Source organism: Agrilus planipennis, unplaced genomic scaffold (assembly GCF_000699045.2).
Source record: "Agrilus planipennis isolate EAB-ADULT unplaced genomic scaffold, Apla_2.0 scaffold21, whole genome shotgun sequence".
NCBI lineage: Eukaryota > Metazoa > Arthropoda > Insecta > Coleoptera > Buprestidae > Agrilus > Agrilus planipennis.
The window spans coordinates 513,970-539,673 of record NW_020439030.1 but is presented as its reverse complement, the minus strand read 5'-3'; the positions used below and the strand labels follow the sequence as shown (position 1 = coordinate 539,673).

The following is a 25,704-nucleotide window of genomic DNA, read 5'->3' as shown; positions in this document are numbered from 1 at the left end:
GGAACTATAAATAAGGTTCTCTAGTATTCATAGACTACCGGTGTTATCTGTGTTAGAGTTTATTTAAGAAAATGTGAAGCTGGCTACTGATTGCAACAGGTAGTTATTTATAAGTATTTAATTTTTGATATAAATTATTTAACGTTAAATTATATACGATTACCCGAAAGATTTTAACTGTCTAATTTTAATTTTAATATAGCACTTCGTAGGAATATGCTATAAAATGTATTGAACTCCCCCTACCCTATTTTTGTCCTCCTCTCTCCTCTATAAAAGCAGCAGGAAAGAGTAATTACTATTATTGTTGTATATTGAAGTGTGGGAGAATAATTTATTACCTCCCATACAGTTACATTAGGTACTCTTTTTATCTCAATGGCTAGGTTATTTTTTTTGAAAAAGTAGGTTTTAACAGAATAGGATCTTCAAGCTGGATTGCTCAAAGGGTCCAATAAGACCTACTACGTGATGTAATTCTTAATCACCTTCCTAATTAACATCCACCAAAATGTATACTTTTGCCTTCATGTAACTTGCTTCGTTGGACTTTGCAATTGTTTTCGACAAATTATAGAGTTGCATTTTATTATGTATTGTCTTATTGCTTCAATTTTCTCTAGGAAACGTAAGCAGTTATTACCGAAAAATTGGGAAAATTAAGGCCATAACTAAGTAAAACTTTACAGTTCGGTTTGCTGTAAATTCTCCTCTTCGACAGACTGTTTTCAAAACACTTTTTACTTTACAACTTGAAAGTTATTCGTTCACATTTCATTAGACCTTATTAGTTTTTAAGGGTACTGCAATGGTTTTATAAAAATAGTAAAACATGAGATAAGATTTCAATAAGTTTATTTAATTTTTTCATGATCAAGTAGTAATAACATTTCTCTTACATAAAAATTGTAATAGAACTTACAAATACCAAAGATAGATATTCAAACTGTGTATAGAAAAAAATACAAAATCACAGTTGCTCCTTACAAATAATAATTTAAACAAAATTATAGTACGTAACATGCCAAATTAACATATTTAAAACGATTATAGTAAACACGCCCCTGTTGGTACAACATACATACATGCAAAACTTAACATTAAACTTAAAAACTTAAAATTAACAAATAGCTAGTCAGGTAGGCAAAGTAGTAGTGGATGATGTACGATGTAATTAACTGCCTTTAATGTAATAATGTTATTTATTCATTAGCAATTTCATTAAATTACTTCTGAAGGTCGTAACAGTCTTTTCCAATTCTTCAACTTGTGCTTTGAGTTTGATGTTCTTCTCAGCCAATTCATCCGCCTCATTTTCGACCGCCATTTCTTTCAGTTTCCTTTTAAACCTCGATCTTCTTGATGCCTCATTGTTTTTGTCGCGCATTTCACGATATTTCGATTCTTCTGTATCGATTAATAAATATTCTGACGAATCTGATGATATGGAGGAGATTCTCGACTTTGGTGGTCGACCACGTCGTTTTGTACTGTTCAGTTCTTCCAAAATATGTCTATTTATCTCCATGTCCAACATCATCCTTTTTGCTTTACCACCACGTGATGTTCTTTTGTGAGAGGGTGGGACATAATCTTCGTCATCGTCATCATCCCTTTTCATCCGCCTCTTTCGAGAAATTTTTTTACTTGACTCCCTCTCCTCTTCTTCTTCTGGAGGTAAAGCATAAGTATGAGTTTCCTCGGGCGATAAAGATGAGTATGACAACTCTGATTTTTCTGATGGTTCTTGAGGAATTGTGGTTACAGCAGATGGAATCTCTTGGATAGCAGGAAAGAGATCATTTGCAACTGCTTTAATGTCCTGAAAAGCAACACCAATATTATGATCAAGTACAATTATCATTCAAATAGTTTTAGAAAATACATTTTAAATTTTATAAATAACCTACCTCATCATTGATGTAACTTAGAATGTTGAAGTCCCTCTCATAGTCGAAATTGAGGGTGTCCATGATGTCTGGTGTTTGTATACTGTCAATATTGTTGAATTTTTGTGAAAAGTCAAACTTTAGAGCTGGTGTAGATTCCCTGCTGCTCTCTGGTGTTGGAAAATTAGCTGACGACGTAGCTTCAATCATTTTAGGATCTTCAGTTGTAATTAACGTCTCAGTATTTAAATAGTGACAATTACTGGTCTTAAATTCTGATTTGACAGGGGTTAGTGTTGGTTTTTTATTATAAGAAAAATAATCTACTTCGTCCGGAGACAAGACAGTAGTATAAGAGTCTAAATCCGGACTGTTGGTTACTATACTAGTATTATCGTCGGAGCTTTTTGCAGACGTGTTTGTGCAATAAGAAAATAAATTATTTGCAACACCGCTTAGTTCTCCGACTGGATACGTAATATTTTCGTTTACAAGCACGATGTTTTCATGATCATTTATTTCACGTTTTACTTTACAAATATGTGGATTCTCCATAGACAGAATGGTATTATCGGAACCGACATTTGTTTGGCGATCAAAGTCAAATGGCGCCTTATGTTCTGAAAAGAAGAAGAACTATAATTAGAATTCGTCATTTGTCATTGTAAATCATGAATTTTAGAGTTGTCCAAATTATCGATGAAAAGATATTATAAAATGATTAGTTAAATTATTGCAAGATCTCATTTTTCAAGAATATTTGGAACAATCTGTAAAACATACAAGTTAACACAAACAAGTCTTTAAAGTTAGTTTAAATTAAAAAAGAATTTAAAACTTGTTTGTGAATTGGTATCATAAGCATTATAGGTACATAAAATAACGGTGTCATCCTCAGTAGAAAGGCTCCTGGAACTGCAAAAATTTTTAGATAATAAATTTCAAATGAGACCAACTATACCTTTCATTATCTTGAGTAAACAAATAAATCATAATTAAATAAAACTACGAACCTTTCATTTAAAACTTCTTTGTTTTTCTCAATCAAAGGAACGAAGTGTTCCCAAAATATTTAATAGAACCTAAAAATAAATTCAATACATATGGACCCTCACTGCATTGTAGCATAATAATTAGAATAGAATGTTAGAAATTTTGGATATGAAAATGAGAATGACACCAACAAATTTACGAAGGAATTGTTAAATTTATTTGATTCATAAAAAATTTTAACTTACCAAATACCGGTGTGTTTAGTTCATCCTGACTGTTTTGTATACTTTGTGATGTAGTTACAGTTGTTGGCTGTTTGCAGTATGTACTTAGATCGGAGAATATTTCCATATCTAACTGTAGATTTGGTAATGTGGGACTTATTTGGGGACTGGTTTGATCGTTGATGATCGTCATTGTATGTGGTTGATACGGCTGAAAATGAAAAATTGATTAATATGTGAATTAAAACTAATGTTAAAGTTTAATAAAACAATTTAAAATGATCTTTGCAATACCCTTGCTGTTAATAAACCATTATTCCTTTTTGCCCAGGCACCCATACTCAATTCAATTTTTAACTTTAAAATGGGCGCACTGGTTTGCTACATACCATTTAAAAAATCAAAATTTTTGAAATATGCTATTGAAATGATTATTTAAATAGGTTTATTTAAAGTGTACAAGTATATTATTACAGTGAAGGCAAGTTGAATAATTGCCCATCATTGCAATACATACTTGATACGTTTTTTCTGAAACGTTTAATTGGGTGGCACTGTTGTATTTTGTTTTGTACTGGCCCCAATGGGTGGACTTCTCGAGAGGTGCGCAATTTTGCAAATAAGGGTTTGCAGAGGTCATACGATCCTTCTTCAATTTCTCGCCACGAAGCACATGAGAGGGATTCAACAGCGTTTCGGACCATCGTGCAATAAACTAAAAAAATAGGTAAATTAAAACATTTTTTGTCAGTACTTATGTAAGCATTTTCTATATGCATATAGCCCAATCTGGAAAGAGTTACAGAGCTATCTTGTTTGCTGATTAATTTCCCCTTCCCGTACCATTAGAAGATATCCACATATGTTAAAACATACTGATTACCTGTTCTGTTGATTTTTTCGACCTTAAAAATTACAGAGAAAAATGTATTAAAACCTGTTACTGATTTTTATCATAACTAGGAAACATATTAGGTTCTTAACTAGAACAAATTATGTAGTTCTTAATAACCCAATATGCTTAATGCTTGTATCATATTTTCACGCAATACGATTGCAAAAACCGATGAGTCTTACCATATTTACTGATCTATTGTTGATATTATACGACAATTTAAGGCAAATAATTTATTTATGTAACATTTAAGAAGTATAGTTTAAATTACCAATAAAGGCAGGGAGAAAAGTATAAACCGTGCATCAGTTTTTTTTATAATAAACGTCTCCCTCATAAACCACAAATTAAGTTAAATAATGAATTTGCCTTTAATCGCGTAATAATTTTTAAATATCTACGAACAAAAAGAAAAATAAAATGCATGTATGTGTTAAAATCACCAGTTTATTTTTTGGGGATATCTGTAAACTATTGGCTAAAACAAATTTGTATTAATTATGTTGTTTTTAGAAACAAGAAAAAAATAAACAAAATTAGTTAAGTTCTATAGGTAAGGGGTTGTGCATAAACTATTTTAGCCACTTTTGGACACTTCTCTCTCACATGGTCTACCTTAGTTTTATCCTTGGACCCCCCCCCCCTTAATATAACAAAGACATATATCCTAGATCCCCTTCTTCAATAAAAATTTTCATTTTTTAATAACAAAAAGACAGACTCCATTATATAAACCCTTTCCACAAATAATTCAGAATAGCCTTTTATTAGACCTCGCTTCTTACACAGCCATATGGTTTATGCACAGTCCTTAATAGAAAGTTATCCTTAACAACATAATAATCACTTCTGAAACTCTTTCAATTTCGTGACTTTTTCAAAAATTTTAGCTCACAAACTCTGTTAAAAACAATACTTACATCTGTGAAGTTGTTGCTGGCTGAATAAAAAATTTTGCTATTTAGGGGTTCACCACTGGGAGAGTAAAACAGCTTTTACGACTCCCGACCTAAAAGTAAAACAGATCGGTACTTCACTGGAATGCTGCTTTTATACAGACATATTGTGCGCCTGCGTCAATGCAAGAGATATTTATCTTATTTCATCAGCGCGACTATTCATAAAAACGTTAATTACAAAATATTTAATTAACCCTACTAAACGATATTATTTAAATCAGAAGAAAAATTTACGTTTATTTTCAATTTGGGTCTAATTAGTCGTCTTCGAAATTTCTCGAAAATTCTGGAATCTTACATCATTCTATAAACAATTGGCATTTGCTAGAATTTTCGGGAAAGTATCTATAACTTCTCCCATGCATTGAAATACTAACAGAAAATTTAAAACATATCGACCATACACCAGTTGAAAGATTTCCTGTTATCTTGTGAAGCACCTCTCACGTGCTCATGACGTAAAATAATCAAGGTCGTTGTTAAGTCCGCAACTATTACTATACGAAATTATTATTTTTTTATTATAACTTTTCTCTAGCGACGTATTCTTTTAATTAACTCATTTATACCAGAATAGATTACTGTTAAAAACTTAAGTATCTACATTGCCATAAAAACGAAACATACTGCAAGCGAATGCCTACCTTCAAAAGTTTAATTTTCACTTTTCGCCAATAAAAGTTGGTTCAATAGACGCCTTCTTAATAAATTTGTAAATTGTAACTCTTTTTTTTTCGTTTACACTCGAAAAAAGCTTTTCTTTGCGATTTTGTTCACAAAATAATATTATTGCACCACTTTACGCCACTTGCGTCACGTTAATGTCGATTCCGGCCATGGGAAGGTCGTTTAAAAACGTTCCATTTCCACGGGTTTTTCGCGTCTCTGTCTAGCGCATTCGACCCGTTTTCCCGTCTCGCTTTAGAAACTCCGGGTTGGTTCTAATGACGTCATAGTCAACCAATCGTGTTCGGAAACGATAGCAATCCTCTCGTACCAGGAAAATTTCCTGAGTCACTTCGAAGTGACTTGCGAATTTGCAAATTATCATTCCGAGCAAATTGCTGTTTACTGCAAGTTTTAACTTGCAAAATTGATTCCGAGAATAAGCGGCTGTCGGTGTTTTACATCTGCTTGGAAAGTACAATCGAAAATTGCATTTAATTTGGAATACTGTTGGATATTTTCGACTAGGATTTATCCACGACTTCGTTACTTAAAAAAACAAACGAAAAAAAAGACAAAATAGCCTACCTAAATCCTAATATCTATGTCTACATCATTCCTGACAATCTCTTCCCTTTTTGAAGTCCCGCCGTTTCGATTTTGAAGATTAGCACGTACAGACAGACAGATAAATTTTTTTAAAGGTCGTTAGTAGATTATAAATAACCATATGAGCTTGAACAGGTAGTTATTTCGATATTCCAGACCGACAAACCGTTTGCAGAAGCATTTATATTCTTAAGGATTACAAATTATAGGTACTTATTTAGTATTGAGAGTACATAGCACCTAGGTCCTTTTTGTTGTTGCGAAAAACTTTAAAACAGTCTGTACACCCAGCTTACTTTTAGAATTATTGTATAACAGTAATAATTACCTCATGTTTTTTTAGTACTTCACTATAATTCTTCACTATTAGCAAAATAAACGACCAACTCCTTACACTTCCAGTAAATAACTGCTGAGAAAAACTCGGAAAGCAGACGGGATTTGATCGATATTTGGGTTAAAAACAAAAACAAACTACGTGTTTGTTTACGGTTTGAAAGGCGTAGGTTGCAAAATTGTAAACATCTACTATCCCTTACATACGTAAATACTTTTCCTTTTCTACCTTATACTCTTGTGAGCGATCAATATTTTTATTTTTCAAAATCTGACATTTTTATTTTTAGACTAATTTTCTAAGAATTAAAATATCCTAATTATACTTACACATTTTGAAAAAATGCCAAAGAATTTCTCCGCACTAATTCACTTTTCATCACTTATTTTCTACATCTTTAATTGTGATAATAACATTTAAAATTCACGCCTGGTCTTCGTGAGTGTTTTCTTATTTTTGATTGGCTAGCGAGTGGTTGTAAACATTTGTTTATTGGTCGACTTTGGATCTTTATATATTTTCGAAGTTGTAGCTTTAGATTGCGGATATTTTTGTTAAAAAAAAAAAACGTTCAACTTTTTTTTAGGTAAATGTTATTTTTAAATAGGGTATTGTTATATTTATATTAGTTTCTGTAAGATTTTATGCGGGTTTTGTAATTTTTGTAGAACAATTCGACTTTCTTTCTGTAAGATTCTGAAAGCAAACTGAGAAGATACTAGAATAAGACTAATTTTTTATATTGTTCTAGTAATTTCAAAGTAATTAATCCTTTTTCAAAATATCATGTGTGTTTTAATAGCATATGAGTTTAAAAAAAGCAGTTATTAACTGCATGACTTGATTTTTTAAACACAAATCCTTCTGGTAATAGCTGAAGTAATGCCCTTCTAAATTTCATAAAAATGAATCAATTAATTATTCATTTAAAGTTACAAATAAATACTGAACAGTAAGTTTTATCACTTTCAAAAATCAAACAAAACTAAAACTAGAAAAAGGAACGTCATTACAGTTAGTAATTTATCTAGAAAATAGTGCCATTAATTCAGAAATTACTACTAATTTATAATTACTTTTCGGAATTGTTTGTTTGAAAATTTTTAAGACGTGAGGAATAAATAGGTACCTGACCGGAACATTCTTCAGTAAAGTAAAACTCATAAAAATGAAATACTTTTATTTTTAATATATGTATTTAGGTATGCCTTATAAGTATGTATGTATATTTTTGTTTATAACACGATGACGTTCGCATCCCATGCGGACAAATCACCCTATTGCTCTATTTTTTGTAAAGTCTTTTTACTTTACGAAATGTCTACCAAAGAAAACGATCTATCATATCATTACAACAAACTAGTGGTAAAATTAACTATATTTTATTTACATAGTATTGTTATTTAATAACAAAAATCTTTTTTTAACAAAATAAAAAATCTGTAATTACATTGTATAATGTCGACAAGATACTTCAAGTAGTTTTTTATTCTTATGCATAGGACTAGCAAATTTTGTAATTTGTAAAGAAACACTTAATACATTGCTAATATAAACACCAGTTATGAACATGGCTTATTTACAATAACAAAATGAAAGTGAAATGTCAGAAAAAAAAACAAACAAAATTTGCTAATCCATTTTTGATATTGTTTATCACAATAAAGTAAAGTAGCTATATCCTGTGCTAGGTAGTTCTAAAGCTTTATAAAATAAGATTTCGAAAACTTTTTGAAAATACTGGATGTTGTTTACTTTAGTACAGTTTACGAAATACTGTAAATAACACTGCTATTATTAGTTAGGGACATACATTTGATTGGAAGTTTTTTATTTGCTTATTGCCTGTATACTCTATGTACTTATGTAGATTAATTTGTACAAAATTTTCTTTTTGGAAACCACTAAAAATATTACAGAAATTAAAGTGTAAGAAATATACCGAAAATGGTATTTAATTAGAATTACCAACATTTTTGTCATAAGAACCCACTTTAGCAAAACAAATAATCTCCTGTATAAGTATCCTAGAGGATTACAAACATACATCATGAATCATACAAAAATATGAATGGTAGTCTAACACAAATAAATGTTTATGATACTATTTTAGTCATGTTGAAAGCGCTCTAAAAAAAGTTTTTTATAAATTACTTACTGAAAGTGAGATTTCAGTCTCAGTATTTTACCCAAAAAATGAGGTCCTGGAACTTCAGAAATAGTCCCAAAACCTTGTCTCAATAATTTATTATTACATCATGAACACACCAAACCCGAACAAATTGGTGCATTAGGTTTTACTTTAGTGTAAAATAATGTTTAATATTTTTTTTGAATAATCAATGTTGCTCTAGTTACTTACTTTGATTGTACTTAATGCATTTAGTTTCTTATTTTTTTTCTCTAATTTTCTACCAAAATTTAAACAAAAATACAACAACACTCTTATCTTATTATCTTTGTCAAGAAAAATATGTAAAGAAATATTATATCGATTTTGGGACCATTTTTGGGACTAACACCGAACTTGAAATTTGACACCAAAGTCCCAAATATCTGTTCGGTTCCCGGATTTAGAAACCTTAAATGAAAGTAAGGAAGCATTTTAACTATTACAGGTGAATTATTATAATCGGTTGGAACATTTTATAAAACAATAAGTGGCACAATTACTATTAAATGCATTCTAAAGGTGTACAAATAATATACACCCGCAAATTAAGTTTTGATTTTTATTTTAATTCTCACGGCACTTTCTTACTCTAATGCTGGCAGTGAATTATACATTAACGATTGTTCTGTTTACGAAACATTTTTTTAATATTTATATTATTTATTATAATACAAGTCAAGAGCTAGCTTTGACAGTTTTACAATAAATTATACACAGAAATTAAATATGTTTCATCATAAAGATTAATGAGAAAGAACTTGTTTTTACGAGTTGATGTATTTGTACATCTGGAATGTTTGTATTGTAAAAAAGTAAAATTGTATTCTTAGAATAATTTATAAAAATACCGTACTCTGAAAACTGTACTTTTAAACTCGCTATAGACATAAAATTAAATAAATAACAAAATTCTTTAACGTAAGGAAAATAAATAATCCCTTAATGTCTGAAGCCAGCTCTTGGAACGTTTGATATATATTTAATTGTAATAATTTAGTGATGGAATACAATTCCAGTAAATGAATACAGAATGGTCTAAATACCAGTGGTACAATACAAAAACAAAATAATATTGACAGAGATCACTTACGAAAAATGTGGATTTGTAAAAATTAAATTTCTACCTCTACAACAAAAAAAAATACCAATATTCATTAAAAATTAATAAAAGAAATATGTAACATAAAACAGAAACTGAAACGTTAAATTTCTCAATAAATATAAATGTATACATATGTATATAACAATATTAATAAGGTATAGTTTAACCAAAAAAGAATCATACTTTACAATATGTCTTGGAAATTAAATCCGGAATCGTTATCGAAGCTGCTCAACAGCTCTTGGTCTGTAAATCCGGAATCGGTTGCAGATAAATTTTCCAAAAAGTCAAGATTAAAGTCGTTAGATGAGCCAAAGTTTCCTAACGAATTAGCAGAATGATTGTTACTTGAATGACTGTTGGTAAGTTGATTTTGAGCATTTTGTAGCATGTGAGACTGTTGCAGGCTTTGAGTTGAGGATAACGATAACGACTGTGATTGCTGCAAGCTCATATTCGTTACTGAAAGCTAAGAAGAAAACCTTACTATTAACTTATGATTAGGGATAAATAACGTGCATCTATATTGTACAATGTACAATTAAAACTAGGCACCGATAATAAAAATATTGACTTACCTGATTATTGGCATTCTGCTGCATCATACTTTGATGCTGATGTATTTGATTGAGCATTTGCTGGTTCATACTGGTCATCTGGGACAACGGTCCCCCTTGATTCGCTTGTACTTGGTTTATTGGGTGCTGGTTTGGTCCCATATTACCACTCGATACCATTATTTGCTGCGCTCGCATCTGTTGCTGTTGTTGCAAGTTCGACACTTGAATGTTACCCATGTTCATGTTGAACCCTTATGGAAGATACATTAGGATTAAAAAAATGAAGGTATACTTTGGGGAAATTTAAAATACCTTGGTGTTGGAAGTTTGATCGCATTTGAGGATTCAGATTTGCATTTTGTTGTTGTGACATGAGTATTTGTCTCCATTCTGCGTTACTGTGCTGGGACAGAGGTTCTGAGTTGCCCATGGGTGCTTGTTGTCTTGGATAGATACCTCTAGCTGACATGTGCTGTTGCTGTTGTAACATATACATATTCTGAGGTCGAATCATTGGTCCTAGAAATGTAGAAGCTAAGTTAGGTACTGTTAGTATTCATTTCAATTTTCTCTTCAATGACAAACGGTATCGATAGAAGAGTATGGTATAAAAGTAAATTAAAAATGTTGGTATGCAAAAGAGGTGGAAAATATAATAAAATATAAAAGGTAGAAATCGCCGATTCTCAATATTTAGGGAGGAAAAAGTGGGAAAGACATAAAATGAAGAATAAACGCGGAAGGGGGAATTTACTACCATTTGAGTGGAGTTATGGGTGGATGAAGGAAAGGTTAAAAATGAAGAGGTTTTGGAAAAAGTGCGAGATCATGCCGCTATGAGAGCTAATGACAGGTAGGACGGAGGACGCCTTCTGAAACACGAAAGGATAGTGAGAGACTTATTTGAAGCAGACATAGAAAAGGATGTGCGTGTCGAATCAGTCGTCATATTGATGACCTTGTAATGAAGTAATATACCTGAAGGTGGCATTGGTTGAGGCATTCGTCTAATGCCTGGTAAACTTGAGGGATATCTATTTTGCAGGCCTTGCATTAATGTGGCACTTGTTTTGTAGTCGGGAGGCGGCGGTCTAAGCATCTGTTGCTGTTGCATGGCAACCTGTTGATTACGAAGAAGCTGTTGTTGTTGTTGTTGCTGTTGTTGAAGCAGTTTTTGATGTTCGATCATTTGTGGACTTAAATGCCTAGAGCCCATATTTGTCACATTGGGTGTTGGACACACCTGACCACTGGGACCCATTTGGTTTGACATTCCTTTGAAATTAAATATGTTTTATTTGTTAATGCAACTTCTTTAATATGCACCTACTTTAATTATATGACAAATGGACAGTTTTTTCTTACCGTTTGCTGCTGCTGCTCTTTGGCGAAGCGTCTGCTGTGTAAAATTGATAGTTTGACTTTGTGACATGGAAAAACCATCTCCCATCGTTCCCAGTCCTAGTCCACCAGGACACGTGGACACTGGCATGCCACCCTGAGATGACATGTTTGCTTGATTCGACATAGCAGAATTACTATTGACGTTACTGTTATTGTGCATTCCACCACTCATATTTCCTGGGTTGCTGTTTGTTATGTTATTCGAGTAAGGTGAATTTTGTTGCTGTTGATTAATGTTAGAATTGCCCATGTTTTGTCCCATGTGTGTCGGTGTCTGTTGCTGGGCAGACATGCCGCCCATTGTGTGCTGGTTACCCAAGTTCGCTTGGTTAGTCATACCGGGTTGTGCACCCATATTGGACGATTGCTGTTGTTGTTGCTGGGCAGATGCCTGCTGGCCGGCTGTGTTTGAGCTGTGGTGATTTTGTTGAGCGTTTTGTTGTGCGTTCTGGCCCATTGCTCCGGGGCCATTTTGGCTTTGGGCCTGCTGGCTAAAGTAGAGACCTTGTTGGGCAGCTACTGTTACAGTACCCTTTATGTCCCCTGTCAATTGTAGGTGCTGACCTGCTGACACCTGCAAGAAAATTGTGATAATTCAATACCAACTACTTAATAGCATTAAACGTGTATTTCATATTTATAGTTACAGCATATTCGTAATCATTATGCTGTTGTTATTGGGATCCATCAAATGGGAGGAGCCTAAAAACATGGCGCCGATTAGGGAAAATTTATCGTAATTCCTATAGTGTACCGTGCAATTTCCAAGTTTTTAAATTACGATAAAATGATAAGTATTGACACAATATGTGATTGGGCTGACACAAAGCCTCGGAAAGGAAATTTCGTTGAAGGTGAGCGTGTTTTTAATGCCAATCACATTATAAAATTCGGAAATAACAAATCCGGAAGCTAGCCTTCAAATTCCGTCAAGTTTACTGCCTACTTTTTACAAACTTCGGATTTAAAAAGTGATTCACGTTATATAATTGGTGAGGTGATTCTGGGTGATTTAAGCAATATCATATCAATGACTTGCACGTGCAAAGCCGATTTAAGAGAACGTTGCAAACACATTATTGCAACTTTGTTGTATTGCAGCAGGTAGGTTCTTAACCTCAAAATACTTATATCGTATCATTAGAATTGTGTTAAATCAATTACACAGGAATAAATAATTTCTCACTTTATAATTTTAGTATGATTCTAGTTTTAAATATTAAGGTTATGGCTGATGGTAAATACTTGCTGAAATATAATCATGTGCATTAAAATGACGTGAACAAATTTTTATTCCGGAATTCACTTCTTTGATACCTACTGCTTTCATCCAAGCTTCTATTAGTTTACTTTTTTCTCTAATTTTCCGAATATATTTTTTACATATATAAAACGGTTAGTTTTTATTGGAAAGTAGTTAATGTAGGTGAAGAGTGAAGATCTATGTCTGAAGTGCTATTGCAGCTTTTCACTGAACATATTAACTTTTTATTTGATTTAACTTTAGAAGAAAACTTCGTCGACTCCATCATCAAAAAAATTTTTACTTTTTTAACGTGTTTTATTATTTTAATAAACAATTTTACAATTTGCGTGCACAGTTCCTATGTAAATTTTTCCCTCATTCGAGTTATAAATTTTGCCACCAGATGGTGTATGCCCATTTGACGGATCCCAATATCTAGGAAATGATTTTGAAATTTGCGAAAAGTAAGTTTTTCATGTTGTAATATGGAAGGACAATTAGTGCCCACACGTGTAGATTCGATGTAAAAGGCTTGTGGGACGATAAAAGTAGAGGTTGCCTGATTAAGAATTGCGTCCATAATTTTTAATTAATTCACATGAAAGACTATTGTAAATTACATGTGTATATCGTACAGACATACACGATCCACACACGGAGATTGTGGTAAGTGCTAAAGTGTAACCTCTGTTCGAATTGAATCCAGTTCGTTAACACTTGTGCACTTCCTGTCGTGGCATGTATTCGTTTTACATGTGCTATCTTCATACGAATAATATGTTTGTTAATACGTATACATTACAACATATGTGTGTGCAGACGTGTGTACGTATAATATTTTGCATTTAAACAAGGATGTGCCGTGTATCGACGTTATTGTGTAATAATTAATCTTAATATACACATGTGTATGTTTGTATGTAAATATATAGGTAAAGTAATGTGCCCACTATTATACACATACCTAGGTCAAATGCAGTAGGTATATGATACGATTACACATACTGCATGTGCAATAGTCCTTCTGGCAAGTTTAATTGTCACTTATTTAGAAAACTGTCGTTCCTATGTAATACCTAAACAATGCATTTTAAATTTTGTTTTATAATTAGACGAATCGTCCGTAAATAGGAGTGGCCTGTTGGGTACCTATGTGTGCCTCCCTGTAAGTACGAGGTCTGTTCAAAAAGTATCGCGAATTATGTGTTTTTTCAAAAATTACGTATTTATTCATGAATATCTATTTTGCCCACTTCAAAGTTGTCGCCACCCGAATTATACACTTATGCCAACGTTTCTTCCAATCCTCGAAGCATTTCAAATAATCATTTTTTGTGATTTTGTTCAACTCCTCCTTCGATGCTGTCTTTATCTCCTCAATCGTAGCGTAGCGTCGTCCTTTCATGAGCCTCTTCAATTTCGGGAACAAGAAAAGGTCACAGGGGGCCAGATCTGGGAAATACGGTGGCTGCGACATTATTAGTGTGTTGTTTTGGCAAAAAAATCGCGCACAAGCAACGATTTGCGAGCAAGGGCGTTATCATGGTTCAAAAGCCAATTTTTGTTCTTCCACAAATTCGGGCGTTTCTGGCGGATTGCTTCACGCAAATATTCGTTATTGACCGTTCTACTCTGTGGCAAGAACTCATGATGGAACACGCCCCTGCAATCCAAGAAAACTGTAAGCAAAACCTTCACATTCGATTTAACTTGATGCGCTTTTTCAGTCTTGGCTCGTGGGGCAGCTTCCATTGGGATGATTGAGCTTTGGTTTCCACGTCATAACCGTAAACCCATGATTGGTCACCAGTTATGACCCTCTGGAGCAAATTTGGGTAGTCGCGGACAGAGTCCAACAGCTCCTTAGCGATGCTGCTTTTGGTCGGAATTGAGCAATTTGAGCAAATGAATTTTTCTCAGCTTCTTAGAAATGTTAATACGATGTTGTTTTTCGTCGAGCAATTTTGGTACGAATTTTCCGGCGATCCGTCTCATGCCCAAATCATTGATAAAAATCGAATGGCAGGAGCCAATCGATATGTTTAGGTCCTCAACAACTTCTCTAACGGTGATTCGACGATTGGCCAATACTATTCTTCACTTCATCAATGTTTTCGTCTGTTGTTGACGTGCTCGGGAGTTGGCCACGCTCTTCGCCGTTCACACCTTCTCGACCATCTGAAAACATCTTGTACCACCGATGAGCGTTGTTTCGGTCCAAGGTAGCTTCACCATATCCCACTGTCAACATTCGGAATGCGTCCGCGCACTTAATTTTGTTTTTCACGCAAAATTTGATACAGATTCTTTGATCCATTGTTTGGAATAGACAAAAATCAAAGGCGGGCCAAAAACTCGTTTAAGTAATGCAGCTGTTAAAAATTAACTGAACATTCAACATGGCCGAACTTGTCGGTATAAGTGAGAAACATGAATACTAACATTACACCATAAAAAATCGAATATACGTAACCAGCGGAAATTCAAAATTCGCGATACTTTTTGAACGGATCTCGTATGTATTCAATACAACAATTATGCGGGCATATTTAAACACTTAGTACGTGTTAAATACATACGTAACTAGATCTATGCATTGTCTATAAAAATTAATATAAGTATCTCCGTAAACGGAAATGTGTCGTTTGGTCTCTACCGGAAGTGATGCTGCGTACTTCCCACGCATTTCTGTTCTATACATTAGCAAATAATATTAAATCCTAAATAGTTCGCCAATCTTTGAGCACAGCATGTATGTAAAGCAGACTCTCGATAATGTGAACAGAAAAAAACAAAAAGCAGTTCACATTATCGATTTGCTTATGTTAACGAATGATGTGTACTTTAGGGTGATTTTTTTTCGAGTCCCCTTTGAAAATACGTTAGTTTATCGTGTTTTAAGAGCCGCCTCCAAAGAATATCTCAAAAAAAAATTTTAAGAGCGCTGAAAAATTTTAAAAATTTCCAAAATCGTCGAAATTCGCTTTTTTTATTTTCAGTTCTCGTTGTTTTACTATTTTCTACAATCAAAATGATAAATATTCTGAAAATTTCCAGTCGATGTATTGATTTCTTTTTAATTTTCAAGTAGAGATCTTTTCGGGCGATATCTGAACATGAATATTAACGACCTTTTTATTTTTTTTTTCTTAAAGTTAACATACTAAAAAATAGAAACAAGGCAAGAGAGACGCAAGACAATGTTGCGACGATTTTAGTAGAAAAAATAAATAAAAAGGCAGTTAGTATTCATGTTCAGATGTCGCTCGAAAAGATCGCTGCCTGGAAATTTAAAAAATTCTTGAGCGACCTTTAAATATCAATATATCGACCTGAAATTTTCAGAACCTTTATCATTTGTATCCTAGAAAATAGCAAAACAACGAGAAAAGAAAATAAAAACTTTTGTTTTGAGCGACTTCTTAAATTTTTTTTGAGATAATGTGATGTTCGTGGGTTTAACAAAATTAACTTTTAAGACTGATAACGACAAAAACTATTTATTTACACTAATTATTAAACAACTTAAAAACACTATTAAATTATTACTAAACTTAGGTTATGAATTATTCTATTTATTTACTCTACTGTTGATATATCACTATTCACTGCGCTATTTATTTCACTGCTATCACTGCCAATTTATTTCGCGACTTGCTTTTGCAACGGTCAATTTACTTCTTTCCTCTCGGCGATCGTCTCTTCCTTTAAATACTCTTTTGTTTACTTTCAGGAACCTTCTGGAATCGTCCGGATAGTTTATTTTTTCTTTGGACTGTTTAACTGCTTTCTCAGAATGCAGGTACGACACACACATTTACAAATACGGCGCACATGAAGAAAGGCGCCCGCGGCTAGTCGGCGAATCGATAAGCCGTTCACGCACACGTGTGCCCGATCGCACATAAACACACTCGTGCTCGCTAGAATATCCTATGGAGGAGGTTAATATATATTTTCATAGGAGACTCGAAAAAAAATATTCGTTTTTTTTGGGTCACCCTAATGCAATATGTGTGTACCAACCTAATAAAAATCTATGCATGATGAACAAAATAAAACAAACATACAGATGCACAATACAGAAATGAAATAGGTACCATTTTTTTGTCAAAGAAATCAGAAATTTTTGTTTGTTTATGATAGTTTTTATTTTCGCATAATTACTTTTCATTTCTTGTTATTAGTATTTTGATATTAATAAATCCAGTACTCTCGACATCACCCTTTTCTACCCACTGGGGTTCTACATTTAAAGTGGTTATATCTCATTTAATAAAATTAGGCTTTATAGAATTTAGATAACACAACCACTAACAATTGAATGCGAAAATGAAATATCTCTCCAGCTAATACGACTGGGGAAGTACTAAATACAGAGAAGTAGCATTATTGATTCTTTATGGCCTTTAAACATTCGTTTCTGTAAGTGAAAGTTTTATTTGTTCACAGTATACGGTGGCCTATCATATTAATATGCTGTACCAATTATTTATTTTAATTTAATTTTGTTTCATTAATTCTTTGCGTAAAATAATAATAAGAAAACTTACGAACGAGGACGAAATATAATTATAATTAAGTTTATGTACCTTTTGTGCAAATTATCGATTTCCTCAGCACAATAATGTGTTGTTCTTTTTTGTTTTTGAGTTTAATGTTCAAATAAATTGCATTAGCGGCCACGGACGCGAAAAATTATAATTAAAGGCGGTTTAGAATGCACGTTTGTTGTGTTAAGATAAAAAAAGTAAATGAAAAAGGAAAAATAAAAATCCGGAACTTTGTCGAGTGGCTTCTAGGCGCTCATTGTACGGTATCCGAGAAAACTCGACTAGAGCTAATTATAAAAAAAAAAGGAGAGAGCTGAAAATGTATGGCATCAACTGATACTTTTCCCACATGCAATGACTAGAAAGTAATACCTACAGTCGTATGTCAAGAAAGTGATAGAAAACTGAAAGAAAAGTATTACGGTCGAACTTTGGGTCCTTGCATTTCTTTCCACATTTACAATGTACATATATAATTTTAACTCTGTACTAACTTGAATCAAACGTTCTACTGACATAACAGTCTATAATTCGAAAAACTTTTCGTACATACTTTTGAATCGAAGAGAAGTATGAAATCTAAGTCGCGATTTGCATTTGATAATTTCAACAAATTTTTGCTGACTCAAAACTTATTTAATTTTGATTGGCATAAAATGGCGACTGTTATTATTGAGAAATATTAAAAATTACAAAGAAAACAAAAGATCAGAATTAATTACTTCAGTCACATCAATGTTTAGTGTAATAGAAATAAGTGTCGCGCTTGCAGGAGGTGACAGAGCACTGTAAAACATGACAATTAAGTAAATGTTTGTATGTCCGAAAGTTCACCGTTTTCGAGGAAAACGTATTTGAAATTATAGGTAACTTCAATTCCGGCCCTGGTGAAGAAATACGGCGACGCTGTATTCAATCAGCTGGTGGTTTGTTAACAGTCAATCTCCAGTAGCCGTTTATTTTTTTAACGTTTAAACTTTGTATGAGGATTTACGGGTTTGAACCATATCGCCGCTGTAGTGACGAAATCCTCGATTTCAAAAAAGGTCTACCTTTACTTCTTTTAACTCCTGTTTCTTATCTTATTGACTTCGGTTGAGTTCTCTGTTCTCCTATATTTTTCTAATAACTCTTTAGTTATAACCTTCTCNCTGTTCTCCTATTCTTTCTAATACCTCTTCATTTCTAACCTTCTCTATCCACGGTATCCTCATCATTCGCTTGTAACACCACATTTCGAACGCTTCTAACCTTTTCTTTTCCGTCGTGCGTCCATCGTCCATGTTTTGCACCCGTACAACGCCGCGCTCCAAACATACACTTTAACAATCTTTTTCGAATTTCTAAATTAATCATTCGCGAGCATAGAAGTGACCTCTTTTTATTGAAGGCGACTCGACCCTGCGCTATCCTCTGCTTTATATCCCTACTACTCCTTTCGTCCTGACTTATCTGACTTCCGAGATACCTAAAATCAGCCACTTTAAAAAAGAAAATCCCTAAAATATTATACGCGAAGTAGAAAGGTACATTGACACCTCTCATGTGACAGTGTGACAAACATTAAAGGAACAGTTGCTACATCTTTATCATTTGCAGCGTGTGCAAACCTTGCTTGAAAGTGATTTTTAGCCGCGAGTGGATACATTTATGTCGGTGGTTTCGAAATAAAAGTGTTGCATAGCCTAGTACAGACAAATGCAACTGAACTCATCGTGCGATTGTTTACTGCATCTAGTTTACAAATCTTGGCATTTACTTCTGGTACACCCTGTATAAAAATTTTTCTTTAACTAATTTTGCGATCCCTTGAAATTCGATTGATGGGAGATTCAATCATACTGTATTAAAACATCTAATAAAAGGGCATCTAGTGTCGGAGTGGCGAATATCAAAAAGAAACAACCTGTAGAGATATTACGAACCAATTGTTTTACCATTAGCGGGACGTACTGTAGATATTGCGCGGTTTGGTGACGTTATATTGCTATTTTACTGTTAGCACAAACCCTGTTAGTGCAAGAGGACATAAAAGCACGAAGCTATCACGTAGATTAAATACGCGCACGAAGGGGCACGCCCCGTTACAAACCTCCGCCTTCGCCTCTTGACGATGTAGTAACAGAACAGCAGAAGAACTAGGCGGTGGCAGAAGATGATAGCGATGATGATGACTGTGACCGACTTTAATAATACAACAACGCGAAACCGCGAAGAGGTGCATCTATAGTACACAGTCCAAATTACTGGATTGCAAAAGATTCTTCTTATGTTCTAATTCGATATGAATATTCGATTTACAGAAAAACGGAAGACTTTAAGACAACTGTCGGCAACTGGTGGATCACGGCCCAGGCCCGGACCGCGGAAAGTTAAAAACTGGATCGCCAAATATTTTTTGAAAGTAAATTATTCGAATAACAATCTATATTTGAGCTTTGAGCTTTACTCTTATCATTTGTTTTGAGGAAGGAATATGTTTTTTCAAAAACATCCGGACCCTACATAAAATTAATTGCCGATTCCCGCTTTAGGGCGAAATAGCATAACGAATAATATGCAAAATTTATAAGTGACTTTTGGCAGTGAATATGCCTTGATTTCAACAAAAAAATATTTAGTTTCAATCTCTATTAATAATGAGCGTAAAACTTTTTAATATGTTTAAATAATAATTAAAACTTTAAAATTGCATTTATTTCAGACAATTATAAATATTATCATTATATTATCAAGTAAAAACGAGATTTTCAGCTAATTTTTCATTTTTTCCTCGATAACCATTTAGTGAATTTGAATAACCTTACGCTAAAGTGATTCTCCAGAGTTCAAGTTACTTATTATAAAAGTTTGAAATTTCTGGTAGCTTTTTTTCTGTTAATAAAAATAAATTTAATCTGTTCGGTCAACGAATCTCCATAGAATGACGTGTAAAATTACAATTTTTTAAAATTTCAATAACTTCTTAACGGTTTAGTGAATCAATTTGTAATTTTTACAGGAGTTTTAGAATTGAATAAGCAACATTCTTCCAAATTTTTATTTGTCTCGTAGCATTTTGACATACCTCCCAAACATCCTTAAGAAAAGAATGGAGCTTTAAACACAATTTTTGTAGAAAATTATCTAATTCTATATGAATTTGATTTTTAATATACATTTCCTGTTATCAAATAAGGAGCCTTAATAAAAATAACAATAATTTATGTTGCACGCATCAAGGACGTTAGGAAAATTGTGCATACAATGCATTCGCAATAAATAAATGTGCACTGGTATAAGTAAGAGCTCTTTAAATTTCCGGTGCGTGCATTTAAACAAAATATTATCATTCCTGAAGGTTACATTATACGTGTTACGTTTTAAAACATTGTCTTTATGAAGATCTAGAACATAGAACCTTATACTAATGTAACATACGGAAAACAATACTTTGGAATTATGCGGCATTAACGCGTAATGCATGGAATGTAAACGGAATATGAAGTTGCAACAACAATTTTCATCACACGAAAATTACTAATGATAAGAACACAAATAAACAACGGAAGAAATATAAAAAAAACACCAGGACTAGAAGACATACTGTTTCTTCGATATCAGTTTAATGAATAACTAAACACGAATGGTTATTTGCACTGATGGAGGATTTAGATTTGAGAACATAAACATGTTTATTGCAGTAAGTATTGGTTATTATAGGTGTACAGGCGAAATGAGTATTACGTTTTGAAATCGAGTTGTTACGGACGATTTACTTCCGGAGATTCCGTTAGATGTAACGGGTTGCTCGTTGTGCAGGCTAAGCTTTTATTAAAGTGTACAGAAAGTACCATAATACTTACGACAGGACGTAAGCACATCTTAATCCGGAGATAAAAAACACAGTTCTAAACTCAATCTCAATTGTACTCCACAACATTACAGCACATTGTCTACCATGGTTTCATCCACGGATCCCCTTTAGAACGATGGGGTATTTTTAAAAATTTTGAAATAAAATTATATGTGCGTAATAAAAATAGATATATAGGGGCAAAAGATCAGTTTGTTTAGATTTGCAGATGATATAGCAGTATTAGCATCTAGCAAGGAGGTCTTAGAGATAGCTTTAAATAAAATGGAAGCGGTACTGACGAAACAGTATTCTATGAAAATAAATGAAAGTAAAACTAAAATACTGGTATGCAAGGCAAGAAAAAGTAGGGAAAGAGCGAATATAAAGACAGGAGACGAAAAATTAGAAGAAGCGACTGATTTTAGATATCTAGGAAGTCAGATAAGTCAGGACGGAAGGAGTAGTAGGGATATAAAGCAAATGATAGCGCAGGGTCGTGTCGCCTTTAGTAAAAAGAAGTCAGTTCTATGTTCGCGAACGGTTAATTTAGAAATTCGAAAAAGGTTGTAACAGGTGTATGTTTGCAGCACGGCGATGTACGGGTGCGAAACGTGGACAGTGGGCGTGGCGGAAAAGAAATGTTAGAAGCGTTCGAAATGTGGTGTTATAGGCGAATGATGAGGATAATGTGGATAGGAAATGTTAGAAATGAATAGGTATTAGAAAAAATAGGAGAACAGAGGACTCTATGGAAGTCAATAAGAAATAGGCGGGATAGGTTGGTAGGACACCTTTTTAGGCATGAAGGTCTAGTCAGAGACATATAAGAGGCAGAAACAGGAGTTACTAGAGGTAGAGGTAGACCTAGATTAGATTACTGTTCGCAAATAGTTAAGGATGTGGGTTGTTCTAGTTTTAGGGAAATGCGAAGTTTAGCTCAGGGTAGTAAAGAGTGGAGATTAAGACCTTATGATAATGAATAAAAATTGATCCATTTCTACATCGTCTTCTTCTTTACCACCCTGCATATTGTTTAGAATAGCCTTTTTTCAGACTTGCTCCCTTTACAGGGCCGTACGGTTTGTGTAAAGCCCCTTAGTTTCATCGTTATATACGTTGTTCTTATCAAAAGTGTTGCTATTGTCTGGGACTATTAATTTCAATCGCATTTACCGTCATGTCGTTATAAACGATATCCACTGCACCTAAACTAAATTGTGAATTTTAGCATGGACTTTCAAGTGATTAAACTTCCCCCTCCCGTTTCTTTTTATTGAAGGGTCGTTAGAGAGTCCTCCTAATGGTAATAGCAATTTACCTCTATTTTTAGAAATGGGTTAGTACCTACGTTCACTTTTATCAATGAAAATTGATTCTTCAATAATAAAATCATATACAACAATTACTTTACCAATAGATGAGAAAGAAATTAGATGGGGTATCTATAAGTTATAATTTTTCTATTTTATAGTATCTACGTTCAAATGTTCAAAGATAAAAAGCACACTGCGTCAAGTCAACAGTCGTTTTCTTTCTTTGTATGCTAATCGTAAGGCCAAGTCGACGATGTAGATCACCAGATTGTTGCTTACGATACTGGTCGTCAGACTAATTAAAGAAAAGAATATGAAACTCACAACACAGCAGTTAGCGGTATCTAAGCTACGAGGGGGTATTTTTAATTATACATACAATGTAGAAATCTTCCAGAAGTGAGTTAGTTTTAATATGAAATATTCTCAATTTTTTACCTACTACACACTTTCTTAAATTAATGAGGAAAAATTTGTTGCTGTTGTCATAGCCCCGCCGGGAATCGAACCCGGGCTCTTTGGCTTTACTCGCCAATGCTATGACCACTAAGCTACGAGAGATGACAACAGCAACAACGATAAACCGTACTATTAGTCACAGATCCGTCGAACTAATGTAACTATATACTGAATATAAATATACATACAATGTAGAAATCTTCCCGAAGTGAGTTAGTTTTTAATATGACATTAGTGCGACGGATCTGTGACTAATAGTACGGTTTGTCGTTGTTGCTGTTGTCATCTCTCGTATCTTAGTAGTCAAAGCATTGGCGCGTAAAGCCAAAGAACCCGGGTTCGATTCCCGGCGGGGCTGTGACAACAGCAACAAATTTTTCCTCATTAATTTGAGGAAGTGTGTAGTGGGTAAAAAATTGGGGTATTTTTAAATTCGCGGATTTAGGGGTAAGAAGTAGAGATAAAAGTACGAATTTATTTTTCGTTTTCAATATACTCTTACCTATATACATTTTTCCAATCTTTCAATTAACATACGTATACCTTTGAAAAAAAAATGTTTTCTCTTTGTCTGAAAAATAGGCCGAAACTGCATCTTTCACTTCCTCGTCGCTTGAAAATTTCTTCCCACGAAGACTTTTTTCAAGTTTGGGAATAAGTAATAATCGTTGGGAGCTAGGTCAGGACTGTAGGGTAGGTGAGTCAAAATTTCGAAGTCCACCTTCTGCAGAGCAGTCATCGCGCGTTGTCGAACAGAAGGAGAACACCTTTGATCAATTTTCCTCTTATTTTTTCTTTGATTGCTTCCTTTAACCGCTTTAGGATTGAAACATAGTATACTCCGGTTATGGGGACACCTTTATCTTTATAATCGATTAACAGGATTCCTCCTGAGTCCCAAAATATTGTCGCCACATTTTCCCAGTCGATTGTGAAACCTTAAACTTCTTGGGTGGTGGTATTACTTTTTTGTGCCACTGCATAGAGTCCTGTTTGGTCTCAGGTTCATAATAACGAACCAATGTTTCGTCCCCAGTAATAATTCGAGTCAATATTCCATCTTCACTACAGAGGTCCAAAAAACGCGCTAAAATACTCCACACGCTATGTTTTTTTTGAAGTGGAGTGAACATTCTCGGCACCCATCTTGTGCTGACTTTAGTCATGCCAAGATGATCGTGAAGAATTTTAAAAACGGTTGCATCTGATATACTCCTACCATTTCTGTCAGCTGTTTCTTCTTAAGTCGGGCATCTTCCAGTATTAATTTTTAGAGTTTTTGAATGATTTCCGGAGTGGTTACCTCGATCGACCGGCCTCGCCGTGGATCGTTTCAAGTGAGTTTCTACCTTGCATGAAGAGAGTGTGCTACTTGTAAACCATAGTTTTGCCTGGGCAAGAGTCCCCGTAAATCAGCGGTCGGGGAACCGGGGTAAATTACCCCAAATTGGGTAAAAATGAAATTTTTGGAGGTAAAAATAAAACTGTTGTGAGTAAAAAGTATATATTTTTAATTTGCTATTTTATAAACCAGTTAGTATTTTTTCCAACTTAAACAATTTAGCGACATATGCAGGCCACGCCATCTCACTTAACACCACTAAGTGTTTTCGAGTTATATCTTTGCGCAGTAAAGCACAGCCCCCCGGCTACCTGCTCAGTCTGTGCCATCCCGTCAAGATAAATTACATTTTTAGTTATTGTTTTCTTTTCAAAATTATCATGGGGGCTATTATATGAAAGATGCTAAAAAGAGGCGATATCGTTTTTTTTTTGCTCTTCGCCATGGGGTAATATCAACTTACACAAAAATATTTTGGGGTAATGATTAAAAAAGTTCCCCGACCGCTGCCGTAAATGGATGACATCTCTTCCAGTATGGTTTGAACTGATTTTCCTTACTTGGTGAGGAGCTTTATAACAGTGGGGTACTCCATATTTTACAATTTGTTCCCGATTGACTTACTTCGTCAACGACAGTTTAAAGACTACTGACCTAATTACGATAAAACTTGGTATTTATACTAATAATGAGTTGCTTAATTTGTAATGACTCGAGTAAGTACCCTCACAAATGACCCATTCCGCGAACTTAAAAACGCACCCTCGTAGGTTCTTCATTTTCCTTTTCCTGTCGATTCGTTTTATTGCTGCTAGCTGATAAGATAGCGAAAGCGAATAAGTTCTTTGCCCTGTATAATTACTGATGTGAATACGAAAATGTATAGTTTACAGTGCCTACTTCTTCTCTATTGGAATATGAATACAGAAAATGTAACTCAGGCGTATGAAAATTGAGTTTTCGAAGAGATTATTAATTCGGGGCCAGTTTTCCATGTGCGAGCCACTGTATGTGTATAGGTAGGTACTTTATGCAATCGTTGTGTGCAGAAACGCGTATTGGTGAAGCTGTTTGCGCACAATCAATACCCCTCTAAACGATGGACATTGCAAAGAACAATATGATGTTATATAACTACGTTA

The 25,704-nt window shown here is 33.9% G+C and overlaps 2 protein-coding genes across 3 annotated transcripts in view; both read right to left on the bottom strand.

The window, feature by feature from the left end:
* Nucleotides 1-1,029: 1,029 nt before the first annotated feature.
* LOC108741048 lies at nucleotides 1,030-6,011 on the bottom strand. Its single transcript, XM_025976497.1, has 5 exons — nucleotides 5,958-6,011; nucleotides 3,624-3,821; nucleotides 3,128-3,317; nucleotides 1,911-2,509; nucleotides 1,030-1,822 (listed from the first exon to the last, which is right to left on the bottom strand). Exons 1-5 carry the CDS (start codon nucleotides 6,009-6,011, stop codon nucleotides 1,199-1,201), a joined length of 1,665 nt encoding a protein of 554 aa, XP_025832282.1. The 3' UTR covers nucleotides 1,030-1,198.
* Nucleotides 6,012-7,754: 1,743 nt separating this feature from the next.
* Nucleotides 7,755-25,704, bottom strand: part of LOC108740420 (neurogenic protein mastermind-like) — a 66,448-nt gene continuing 48,498 nt past the window's right edge. Inside the window, exons 5-9 of one of the 2 annotated variants that reach the window (XM_025976490.1) lie at nucleotides 11,773-12,385; nucleotides 11,386-11,682; nucleotides 10,720-10,926; nucleotides 10,426-10,658; nucleotides 7,755-10,316 (exon numbers count right to left, since the gene is read on the bottom strand). In XM_025976490.1, the coding sequence (XP_025832275.1) occupies nucleotides 10,032-10,316; nucleotides 10,426-10,658; nucleotides 10,720-10,926; nucleotides 11,386-11,682; nucleotides 11,773-12,385 (1,635 nt within the window). In that variant the 3' untranslated portion in view covers nucleotides 7,755-10,031. The remainder of the gene's footprint in view (nucleotides 10,317-10,425; nucleotides 10,659-10,719; nucleotides 10,927-11,385; nucleotides 11,683-11,772; nucleotides 12,386-25,704) is intronic. The other variant, XM_025976489.1, reaches the window with a different exon arrangement.

What these genes read in the sequence shown, in the direction of transcription:
- LOC108741048 (XM_025976497.1), bottom strand. Translation starts at nt 6,011, where the DNA reads ATGATAATTTGCAAATTCGCAAGTCACTTCGAAGTGACTCAGGAAATT. An exon ending in TTTCAGAAAAAACGTATCAA is followed by an intron (nt 3,318 to 3,623) that starts GTATGTATTGCA and finishes TTTCATTTTCAG; the next exon opens with CCGTATCAACCACATACAAT. An exon ending in TAAGTTACATCAATGATGAG is followed by an intron (nt 1,823 to 1,910) that starts GTAGGTTATTTA and finishes GTTGCTTTTCAG; the next exon opens with GACATTAAAGCAGTTGCAAA.